The sequence below is a fragment of the Ovis canadensis genome, chromosome 7, assembly GCF_042477335.2.
Source record: "Ovis canadensis isolate MfBH-ARS-UI-01 breed Bighorn chromosome 7, ARS-UI_OviCan_v2, whole genome shotgun sequence".
Classification (NCBI taxonomy): domain Eukaryota; kingdom Metazoa; phylum Chordata; class Mammalia; order Artiodactyla; family Bovidae; genus Ovis; species Ovis canadensis.
Window position 1 is genome coordinate 25,325,256 of NC_091251.1, and position 12,564 is coordinate 25,337,819.

At 46.8% G+C, this 12,564-nt stretch overlaps 1 protein-coding gene across 20 annotated transcripts in view; it reads right to left on the reverse strand.

Annotated features, from left to right (window-relative positions):
- MEGF11 (multiple EGF like domains 11) overlaps positions 1–12,564 on the reverse strand; it is a 391,832-nt gene that overhangs the window by 57,848 nt on the left and 321,420 nt on the right. For all 20 annotated transcript variants that reach the window (XR_011258066.1, XM_069595447.1, XM_069595455.1 and 17 more), the window contains one exon: positions 11,867–12,041. Coding sequence is in view for 19 of the 20 variants with exons in the window: in XM_069595447.1 (XP_069451548.1) it covers positions 11,867–12,041 (175 nt within the window). In the remaining variant the exon portion in view is untranslated. The remainder of the gene's footprint in view (positions 1–11,866; positions 12,042–12,564) is intronic.

Sequence of the window (12,564 nt, forward strand, 5' to 3'; positions counted from 1 at the left end):
GGGGGAGCTCCTCTGACTCATGGCCCAGCCACACCCACCCTCCAGAGTCTGCGGGGTGGCCAGGAGTGGGAGCTGGCAGGGGAAGAAACCCCATCACTGTCAGAAGTGAAAGTGTTAGTTGCTTCGTCATGCCCGACTCTTTGCAATCCTATGGACTGTAGCCTGCCAGGATCCTCTGTCCATGGAATTCTCCAGGCAAGAAGTGGGTAGCCATTCCCTTCTCCAGAGACTTGGACAAAAGGAAAACTGGGAGTGTTTAAGGCCTGTTTAGGGACACCTCAGACCTGCCCCAATAGCTTCTACTGCACTGAGAATTGCAGGTGCTAGGCCTGAGACCCAAGTCCGAGGGCAGTGATGGAGACATGAGGAGCACGGCAGGGAGAAGGTGGTGTGACATGGGGATCGTCTATTTTTTTTTAGAACAGAAGAGTCAACAGTTTTCCCTAATAAGGCCATGAACCATGGAGTCCCAGAGGGGGAAGGTTGGACTCAGCCTTTGTGACATAAAACCAGTTTTCTCTCTTCTGCTCTGTGGATTAATTGCCAACATGATTTAACATGCTGGCGATGCCCCCATCCCTCCCCGCCCTGGGAAAAATCAGTAGGTGTTTGCTGTGGGGATAGAAAACTCATGAGACAGAGGCGAAGGTGGAAAAAGCATTGGATTGGGAGCTATGTCACTTGCTTCACATCCCAGGTCTGCCAATCATTTGCTGTGTGACCTAAGATAAGTCACTTGCCCTGTCTGGACCTCAGTTTATAAAATAAGAGGGTGCACTAGGCAAGCACTGAGCATTCTTTCAACTCTGCCACTGTGAAGGCTAATTCCTGTTTTGTGCTCACATGGACCAGGAAGGGCAGGTGTGTTTAACCCACTTAAGAGACAGGAAACTAGGGCTCAGAGAGGCTGAACATGTTGCCTAAGGTCACACAGCTACTGAGCAGCAGACTTAAGATTCCAATCCAGACCTGTCTGACCCCATAGTCCATGCCCTTTGCCTCCAGTAAACAGAAGGAACCGCAACAACTTATTAAACATTCAGTACCCGCCAGGCTTTTTCTTAAGCATCGTGCCTATTTTATCTAATCCAATCCTAAAAATAATTCTAGGACATAATACCATTATTTCCCTTGTTTTATAGATGAAAAAACTAAGGCTTGCAAAGCATAAATAACAGGGCCAAGGGCACTCAGCAGATGACTATAGAGCTAGGGTTTGAGTACTGGACCATGTGTGTGTGTGTGTGTCTGTTTATATTTTTGGATCATTCTGCTATTTCCCTGTGCTCCTCTGCTCACAGACACATGGCAGCTAGAGGGTAAATTCTTCATCCCCAGCTCAGCATCCAGGAAAACCTTTTAGTGTAATAATTAGGAAGCTAGTCAACGGTGGGGGGCAGGGGATGAGAAGCTAGTTTCCTAGGCTTAGGGCTTGCTGTCTGCAGACCTCCGTTTGATGAAGAACAAAACAATTACAACAGGAAATGCACACACATATGCACACACATTATACATGTCACCTGGCTCTAATTTTCAGTCAACCTTTTCTGGCCCCGTAGCTGCCCTTGCTCCCTAGTTTCAGCTCAGGAGCCATACAAGAAGCAGACACGCACTTTACCCAGCTGGTGGGGGCTGTGTGTGCACGGGGGGATGGTGACGTCTTTAAAGGACATAGGAAACCTCGGAGGAAAATTCAATCACTGCTCCACTGATCTGGATTTCCGTAATTCTCATCCCCCTCCTGCCTTCACCGGCCTGAGCGGCTGAGGTTTGCATATGACCTACCGACAGCACAGAGAAAGGGGAGAAAAATGGGGAAACGAGTTTGTTCATTTGGGTGATGGAGTGCCCGTTCCCCTTGCCAGCATGCAAGGTTCAATAACGGCAGACAGGGCTTCAAAAAATTGCAGCATAAATAGATGAGCCCTTTAAGGTAATAGAAATTCTGTCATCCAGGGGAGAAATATAGGCCTTGAGTCCCAGGGGAGGGGACACCAGGCCCCCCTTCCCTACCTCCCACACTCCCCATCCCCATTATAGCCTGAGCTGAAACGGAGCATCTGTGTGAGGAATGACCAGAAGGTCCCTTATCTCCCAGCCACACGGATTCGATGAGGGGGAGGAGGTCTGGGAAATCAAGTCTTTGTAGCTCTGGCAGTGACCTCACAGGTTGTTCACTCCAGGCACCAACGTGGCAGCAATTAGTTTTAGAGCAGCAAAGAAGGCTTCATCAGGCTGGCCACCTAGGTGAGGCCTTAATTAAGGAAAGGCTGGTCAATGGAGGAGCATAGAGGGGCTGAGGAGCCGGTCTTCTCCTCGCTGTGATGAGAAAGTCTATTCTTGGTTCTGCGGCTGTCCCTGGGAACCCTGCCGCTCCCAGTTGGGAGGAAGTTCCAGCTCTGCTCTTCCTCTCACTTCCATTTCCACCTGTACCCCCAGCAAGGGACTCTGGCCAGGACCAGTCAACCTCTTCAGGTGGGGGACCCCTTTGGATAAATAACAACAAAAATAACAGCGGCAGTATCCACAACAGTGGTGATGAAAATAGCTAATACTTGTTGAAGGATGACTAATATGCCAGGTATTCTAGTTATTTTATATGTATGAATTAATTTAATCAGCCCAGTAACTCACTGGGCTTTATTATTATTACCCTTTCACATATGAGAAAACAGAGGCACGGAAAGGTTGTATGTTGCCCAAGGTCACACAACTAATACTCAGCAAAGCTGGTATTTAAAGGCAGAGAATCTCCCTCCAGCATCTCTGAGTAACATCACTCTACAGTATTGCTAAGGTAGAAACTTGCATCATTTGCCCAGCGAACCTGGAATTGATGTTGGGGTCTAGCTGCTCCAGTCCCCCCTGCAGCTGCCTGTTTATTTGATGTGCAGAGAAGCCCATGGGTAGACTTAAGCTCCCACCCTGCTGGCAAGCCCCTTTGGAAATGCCATGAATTTCCTTCCTATAAAGGTCAGTTCTGGAACTTCTGCTACGGGCATTTCATCACTCTTCCCAAGATTTTTATTCATTTCAAAGTGTACTGAGCAAGATATTCATGTGGTAGGCATGCACAGGGAAAGGCAGTAGGAGGCTGGAGGGACTCAGACTCTGAGCCATGTGCTGTGGGAACAGAGGAGACGGAAGGGTTAATTCTAAAGTGAGGAATATTCAGGGAACACCTCATGGAAAAGGCAGTCTTCGACTTTAGCCTGAGAGGCTGAGAAGGATTTTCACAGACTGAGATAAGGACAGTGGGGAGGGTGTTCCAAGAAGAGGGAAAAGCCTGAAAAAATGGCATAGGTGGAGTCCTGAAGCAGACACTGTGTTTGGGGAAAGTGAATGCGTGTGGCCACAGTGCAGGTTTGCAGCAGGTAGATGAGGTTAGGGTGAACTAACTAGTTTTAAGGGCAAGTTACAAGGACTGGAGTTTGACCTTTATTTGGTGGGTAATGAGAAGCCATGAAGAGGGGTGATGGGGCCCTCAACTCCCAAGTGGATGGAAACCTCCACTTAGTCCCCTCAACGACAATTCAGAGACTCTTCCCTTACTTTGTGAATCATCCCTCACTTGGACAGTGCCAGGACTCTGCCACCTTGAGGCCCCTGACATGTGATCCTCACTCTACATTCCCTACCTCTGTTCACCCGGGTGCTCTTGCTGGGTAAAGATCCAGGGTTCTAACGAGGCAGGAACAGCAGCTCATGGGAACTGTCCAAGGTGCTGAACCAATGCCACACCCAATTTTAAACACTGCCATTTTAATGATTAGCTCCTACACCATTGTTTCTGTTGGGTAGGGAACTTCATTTCCATTTTACAGATGAGAAATGGAAGCTTCCAAAGTGAGAAGAACCAGAGCTAGAAACTTTGTTTCTTGTCTTTCAGCCCAGGGCTCTTTCCTCTTACTCTGCAGCCCCAGTGTAGTACAGCAATTCATAGCCCAAGTGAGTCCATTGCTGCTGCCAAGCTAACATGTACAATGCCCAGACTCTCTTCCCACTTCCATCCCTATGTTCATTTCCATAAGCACTGAAATGTATGTCCATGCTGAAGTGCTGAGACTGACCATTTAGGGTAGCGCACAGCTGCTAAAATGGACCTGCTTGGGACAGCAGCTGTGCATATGTGTGGCTCTGCCGCATTGAGAATCCCTGGGCATAACTCATCCTGACATTCTCCTTCGGAGGGAGGGCTGGGCTTGAGGGAAGCAACGTTTCCCTACACTCTCATAGTTCACCAATAATTACTGGGCCTCTGCTGTGTTTTAGGCACTAAGCCATGAACTTCCCATTTGAAGATTCTCACTCATGGTTAAGTCTCTGAATAGTTGAGGAAATTCAGAAGTAGGCAGGATAAGTGACCTACATCACTTACCTAAGGTCACTAAGGTAAGTGACCTTACTTACCCTAGTGTGCCTATACTAATAGGCATAGTAGGGATTGGGCGCCAAGATTTGAACCGAAATTTGCATAGCTCCATGGTGACCCATCAATCAAAGTCCATCGTCTAACAGGACCAGTGTGGTAGCTCCCACCACTGTGGGTTTTGTGATCCTGCACAAGTCAGACATCCTAAGGAGAAAGAGTGTGAGGACCAGAACACCCCAAGTGCCAGATGGGGTTGTTTCTGCCCCATATTCTTATGGCCTCAAGGGGTGGGGACCACCTGGCTGGATCAGGCATGTTACTGGGCTCTCAGAGGTGGTTCAGTACTCCTCACCCCTCATGTTTATGATAAGCCTGGGGCCATTCTCAGCCCTCAGAGACTCTGTCTTCACAAACGTGTTCCAACATCCTCGCTTGGCAAGAAGAGCTCTGGTGGGAGAGGACAGCTGGGGATATGGCCTCACACCCATTGCCATGCTGGCTACTCACACCCAATAGACAGGACTAATGCAACTCTCACCTTGCAGATGAGGAAACTGAGGCCCAGCAAGGTAAAAAAACACTTCCAAGGTTACTGAGCCAAGGCTCAATGTCTCCCAACTCTCAAGAAAGGGCTTTTTTAATGAGTCTCATCATGTAAAATGCCAGGCTGGATGAAGCACAAGCTGGAACAAATATCGCCGGGAGAAATATCAATAACCTCAGATATGCAGATGACACCACCCTTATGGCAGAAAGCGAAGAAGAACTAAAGAGCCTCTTGAAAATGAAAGTGGAGAGTGAAAAAGTTGGCTTAGAACTCAACATTCAGAAAATTAAGATCAAGGCATCCGGTCCCGTCACTTCATGGCGAATAGATGAGGAAACAATGGAAACAGTGTCAGACTTTATTTTTTTAGGTTCCAAAATCACTGCAGATGGTGACTGCAGCCATGAACTTAAAAGACGTTTGATCCCTGGAAGAAAAGCTATGACCAACCTAGACAGCAGATTAAAAAGAAGAGATATTACTTTGCCAACAAAGGTCCATCTAGTCAGAGCTATGGTTTTTCTGGTAGTCACATATAGATGTGAGAGTTGGACTATAAAGAAAGCTGAGAGCTGAAGAATTGATGCTTTTGAACTGTGGTGTTGGAGAAGACTCTTAAGAGTCCCTTGGACTGCAAGGAGGTCCAACCAGTTCATCCTAAAGGAAATTAGACCTGAATATTCATTGAAAGGATTGATGATGAAGCTGAAACTCCAAAACTTCGGCCACCTGATGTGAAGAACTGACTCATTGGAAAAGACCCTGATTCTGGGAAAGATTGATAAGTGGAAGGCGAAGGGGTCGACAGAGGATGAGATGGTTGGATGGCATCACCAACTGGATGGACGTGTGTTTGAGCAAGCTCCGGGAGTTGGTGATGGACAGGGAGGCCTGGCGTGCTGCAGTCCATGGGGTTGAAAAGAATCAGACATGACCAAGTGACTGGACTGAACTGAACTGAATGAGTCTCAAATTAATTTCCCATCCTAAAACTCTTTCCCTTGGTGTCTCTAATTTTCTTGAAGAGATCGCTAGTCTTTCCCATTCTGTTGTTTTCCTCTATTTCTTTGCATTGATCACTGAGGAAGGCTTTCTTATCTCTTCTTGCTATTCTTTGGAACTCTGCATTCAGATGCTTATATCTTTCCTTTTCTCCTTTGCTTTTCACTTCTCTTCTTTTCACAGCTATTTGTAAGGCCTCCTCAGACAGCCATTTTGCTTTTTTGCATTTCTTTTCCATGGGGATGGTCTTGATCCCTGTCTACTGTACAATGTCACGAGCCTCTGTCCATAGTTCATCAGGCACTCTGTCTATCAGATCTAGTCCCTTAAATCTATTTCTCACTTCCACTGTATAATCATAAGGGGTTTGATTTAGGTCATACCTGAATGGTCTGGTGGTTTTCCCCACTTTCTTCAATTTAAGTCTGAATTTCACAATAGGAGTTCATGATCTGAGCCACAGTCAGCTTCTGGTCTTGTTTTTGCTGACTGTATAGAACTTCTCCATCTTTGCCTGCAAAGAATATAATCAATCTGATTTCAGTGTTGACCATCTGGTGATGTCCATGTGTAGAGTCTTCTCTTGTGTTGTTGGAAGAGGGTGTTTACTATGACCAGTGCATTTTCTTGGCAAAATTCTATTAGCCTTTGCCCTGCTTCATTCCATACTCCAAGGCCGAATTTGCCTGTTACTCCAGGTTTTTCTTGACTTCCTACTTTTTCATTCCAGTCCCCTATAATGAAAAGGACATCTCTTTTGGGTGTTAGTTCTAAAAGGTCTTGTAGGTCTTCATAGAACTGTTCAACTTCAGTTTCTTCGGTGTTACTGGTTGGGGCATAGGCTTGGATTACTGTAATATTGAATGGTTTGCCTTGGAAATGAACAGAGATCATTCTGTCATTTTTGAGATTGCATCTAAGTACTGCATTTTGGACTCTTTTGTTGATCATGATGGCTACTCCATTTCTTCTAAAGGATTCCTGCCCACAGTAGTAGATATAATGGTCATCTGAGTTAAATTCACCCATTCCAGTCCATTTTAGTTTGCTGATTCCTAGAATGTCAACGTTCACATTAGACATTAGACATTAGAGATACCAAGGGAACATTTCATGCAAAGATGGCTTGATAAAGGACAGAAATAGTATGGACCTAACAGAAGCAGAAAATATTAAGAGGTGGCAAGAATACACAGAAGAACTGTACAAAAAAGAGCTTCACGACCCAGATAATCATGAAGGTGTGATCACTCACCTAGAGCCAGACATCCTGAAATGTGAAGTCAAGCGGGCCTTAGGAAGCATCACTACGAACAAAGCTAGTGGAGGTGATGGAATTCCAGTTGAACTATTTCAAATCTTGAAAGATGCTGCTATGAAAGTGCTGCACTCAATATGCCAACAAATTTGGAAAACTCAGCAGTGGCCACGGAACTGGTAAAGGTCAGTTTTCATTCCAATCCCAAAGAAAGGCAATGCCAAAGAATGCTCAAACTACCGCACAATTGCACTCATCTCACATGCTAGAAAAGTAATGCTCAAAATTCTCCAAGCCAGGCTTCAGCAGTACGTGAACTGTGAACTTCCAGATGTTCAACCTGGTTTTAGAAAAGGCAGAGAAAGCAGAGATCAAATTGCCAACATCCACTGGATCATCGAAAAAGCAAGAGAGTTCCAGAAAAACATCGATTTCTGCTTTATTGACTATGCCAAAACCTTTGACTGTGTGGATCACAATAAACTGTGGAAAATTCTGAAAGAGATGGGAATACCAGACCACCTGACCTGCCTCTTGAGAAACCTGTATGCAGGTCAGGAAGCAACAGTTAGAACTGGACATGGAACAACAGACTGGTTCCAAATAGGGAAAGGAGTACGTCAAGGCTGTATATTGTCACCCTGCTTATTTAACTTATATGCAGAGTACATCATGAGAAACGCTGGGCTGGAAGAAGCACAAGCTGGAATCAAGATTGCCGGGAGAAATATGAATAACCTCAGATATGCAGATGACACCACCCTTATGGCAGAAAGTAAAGAGGAACTAAAAAGCCTCTTGATGAAAACCAAAGAGGAGAGTGAAAAAGTTGGCTTAAAGCTCAACATTGAGAAAACTAAAATCATGGCATCTGGCCCCATCACTTCATGGGAAATAGATGGGGAAACAGCAGAAACAGTATCAGACTTTATTTTTTTGGGCTCCAAAATCAGTGCAGATGGTAATTGCAGCCAGGAAATTAAAAGACGCTTACTCCTTGGAAGGAAAGTTATGCCCAACCTAGATAGCATATTGAAAAGCAGAGACATTACTTTGCCAACAAAGGTCCGTCTAGTCAAGGCTATGGTTTTTCCTGTGGTCATGTATGGATGTGAGAGTTGGACTGTGAAGAAAGCTGAGTGCTGAAGAACTGATACTTTTGAACTGTGGTATTGGAGAAGACTCTTGAGAGTCCCTTGGACTGCAAGGAGATCCAACCAGTCCATCCTAAAGGAGACCAGTCCTGGGTGTTCATTGGAAGGACTGATGTTGAAGCTCAAACTCCAATACTTTGGCCACCTCATGCGAAGAGTTGACTCATTGGAAAAGACTCTGATGCTGGGAGAGATTGGGGGCAGGAGGAGAAGGGGACGACAGAGGATGAGATGGGTGGATGGCATCACCGACTCAATCGACATGACTTTGAGTGAACTCTGGGAGTTGGTGATGGACAGGGAGGCCTGGCGTGCTGTGATTCATGCGGTCGCAAAGAGTCGGACACGACTGAGCGACTGAACTGAACTCTCTTTCAAGGAAAAAGGCAGGTGCATAAATTCACAAACCAAAGAACAAATAAAGGCATTGCTAATTATCATTGACTGCGGGATGTTTCAGGGAGGGTTTCAGCCAAGTCTGCTCAACTAATTGCCCTAATGCCTGACTCCGACCAGAGCTGACTAATTGCAAGAAACTGGATTCATTCCGAAGCTGAGGCAAGGGCAATTGCTTGGTTTCCTGCCCTGGGAACCTGGTGTGTGCAGGAATGAGTCATGCTGGGTGAGAGCAACTGACCATCTTATAATCACCTCGAGTAGTTCCTGCTCACCCCCGACAGGGCCCTGAAGAGCCTTTGCAGGTACAGTGAGCCTGCACAGGAGGAGATGGATGGAAATCCACGGGGTCTCAGCAGGGCTGCTTGGCTCACAGTCTGTCTCAGCCCTGAGCCCCAAGCAGGTAGGAGTCCACATGGAGATGATTCCTACAAGTGTCAAGTCTCCCAAAGTTCAAGGGCAGGAAGTTATTTTAATCCCAGATGGAAGCAATAGAGACAGTAGCCTGGCCTCCAAACTGCTCGAGGCCTGACCTGGGGGCATTCATCCCCCACCCCGCACACTCATTGTTTACAGATGATGAACTAGGACCCTGGGAGGGGTAGCCGCTTGCCCAGAGTCTATCCCTGCCCTGGTAGTTGAGCTGGGACTGGGTCTGCAGGTCCTCTGCAGTCTGCTGCAGTCACTTCACTTCAGCTTCAGTCACCTGATCACTCACCCGCGTGAGACTTTTAATCCTGAACAGCCATTCTCTCCTACACAAACCCCAAACCGTGAGCACCCCATTTTTTCTATGGAAGTTGTGAACAAATAGGTGGAGAAACAGTGGAAACAGTGGCAGACTTTACTTTTTTGGGCTCCAAAATCACTGCAGACGGTGACTGCAGCCATGAAATTAAGAGACTTTACTCCTTGGGAGGAAAGTTATGACCAATATTGACAGCATATTAAAAAGCAAAGACGTTACTTTGCCAACAAAGGTCTGTTTAGTCAAGGCTGTGGTTTTTCCAGTGGTCACGTATGGACATGAGTGTTGGGCTACAAATAAAGCTGAGCGCTGAGGAATTGATGGTTTTGAACTACAGTGTTGAAGACTCTTGCGAGTCCCTTGGACTGCAGGGAGATCCAACCAGTTCATCCTAAAAGAAATCAGGCCTGAATATTCATTGGAAGGACTGATGTCCAAGCTGAAACTCCAATACTTTGGCCACCTGATGCGAAGAGCTGACTCATTGGAAAAGACCCTGATGCTGGGAAAGATTGAAGGCAGGAGCAGGGGACGACAGAGGATGAGAAGGTTGGATGGCATCACCGACTCAATGGATATAAGTCTGAGTAAACTCGGGGAGTTGGTGATGGACAGGGATGCCTGGCGTGCTGCAGTCCATGGGGTCACAAAGAATTCAGACATGACTGAGAGACTGAGCTGAACCATGAACCAAGCTCCCAGCAATAAAGGTGAACAAGAGAGGAAACCTGCAGGAGGACAGATCTCTCTCTCTTCTGAAGATGTCACTGGGATCATTTCCATCTAGTCTTACCTGCCTTGGGGAGATGAAGGGGGCAGCTGAACAGAGTTTTGTTCTATAGACCAGGGGAAACCTGCCCACAAAAGACATCGCCACCAGGCAAACCTGCACTCTCACATCACGACAAGCGCTTCCTTGCAGGTCTTTGGATCACCTCGGAAGTGCACTGGCTTCAGCCAGACCACACCCAGACCAAGTGCATCAGCATCTCCAGGAGGGCGGCCCAGGCATCAGTATTTGCAAAGCTCTCCAGGTGATTACAATGGGCAGCCCCAGGTGAGCGCCATCTCCTTCCTACTCAAAGCAGCACTGGCATCTCCTGGGAGCATGTTAGAAATGCAGAACCATAGGCCTCAGTTCTACTGCGTCAGAACCTACACTTAACAAGGACCACGGGTGGTTTCTGAGTTCACTAAAGTCTAAGAAGCACTGAGGAAAGGTACTCCATACAGCCCGTTTCTACATCTAGCAGCAACATTGCAAGGCAGGTGTCCCATTCCACAGGTCAAGAAACCGATCCTGAAAGAGGTTAACTCGCTGGCCCTGGGTCACACATTTGGGGAGTAGGACAGCAAGATGTGACCCTGGGCTTGTTCCAAAGGCCTGACTTTGGACTGCACAAACCACATCTTATAGCACAAAAATATGACCACGGGGGTTGCCTGAATGTTTGGGTTCTCACACTCACTGGGCATGCACCACCTTTAAACAGGATTCCACTTGCAATGTCAAGTTCCCTGGAATCAAACTTCAAAAAGACCAGCATAATTCATGAGGAAATACAAATAGTAAATAAACACGTAGGGAAAAGGTTTTACTCTCCCTAGTAATCAGAGAAATGCAAATTACAGCAATATTGAGGAGCCATTTTCTAGCTATATAATTAGCAAAAATTAAAACAAGAATGTCAGCAGAGTTGTTTTGAAATAGGTACAAGCATACACGACTGATGGCAGCGTAGATTTACACAACCCTTGAGGAGTGTAATATGGCAACATCCATCAAGAGCCACAAATACATGATGCCCACTGACCCTGGGAAGTCACCCTAAGGAAATAATTCAACAGGAGGGGAAAAGCCTTTGGTAGGAAGATGCTCACTGCACATGTGCTGTGAACTCTGGAAACAACTCAGTATTCAGCACTAAGGGAATGGCTGAGGATCATGGGGGTTCATCAACTCCTGCTGTGTTATGCAGCCACTAAAAATGGATAATCAAGAAGCTCCAGCAGCAAACATGGGTGAAATACAGCAAAATACAAAGTCTTGTGGTTATTAGGTGCTCTGTGGTTATTCGGATGGAAAAATACTATGTGCGCAGGATATGGACAGACTGGAGCTGGGTACAAAGAAGACAACTGGTGTTCCAGGGTGAGGAGACAATGGAAAGACAGCTTCCTTCCATTTCATTTTGCAGTTACAAACCTCAGCAGGACTGGCCTTGGAGAACAGCCTTGGCAGCTCTCTGGTCATAGACTCCGAGCGGCCCATGCAGACACTCATTCTTCATCCCCGGGCACAGGGCCGCACTCCCTGATTCTGGCCCCTCTCCTCCTCTGTGGGGGCGGGGGTGGGCAGAGAGGCCATGGGAGCCCCCTCCCATCTTACCATGAAGCCTGGGGCACAGGTGCAGCTCCCAGTGACGCTGTGGCAGTCGGCACTGTTCTGACAGGTGCAGGGCAGCTGGCACCCATCACCATAGTAGCCAACAGGACAGGACTCATTGCAGTGGGAGCCAGCCCACCCTGGCTGGCAGGTGCAAGCTCCAGTCACGGGGTGGCAGCTGAGCAGATGAGAGAAGGATGAGAGGACAGTCTGGTCAGGAATGCGGCCATGTCCCACCCTCTTCCCACCCCACGTCTGGGCTGCCCATGGTGCAGGATCGAAGAGCCTCTGATGTTAAACTGCTTAATGTTTTTTTTTTTTTTATTTATGTGGCTGCACTTTGTCTTAGTTGCAGCACACAGGATCTTTAGTTGCAGCATGTGGGGTCTAGATCCCTGACTAAGGATCAAACCCGGGCCCCCCCTGCATTGGGAGTGTGGTGTCTTAGCCACTGAACCACCAGGGAAGTCCCTTTTTCTTTAAAAAAAAAATTTTCTTAGCTTAATGTTTTGTTTATTTGTCAGAACACGCCAAGGTTACATGGTCTTATGAGCCCAAGAAACTGAGGCTCATAATTGTTAGAAAATTTGCCTAAAGTTACATTGCAAGGAAATGCAAAATCAGGATTAGATGTAGGTCTCCTGACTCCCAAACAAGTGCCCTTTATAATAAAAATACAGAGACCAAAGTAGGAGCCAGCC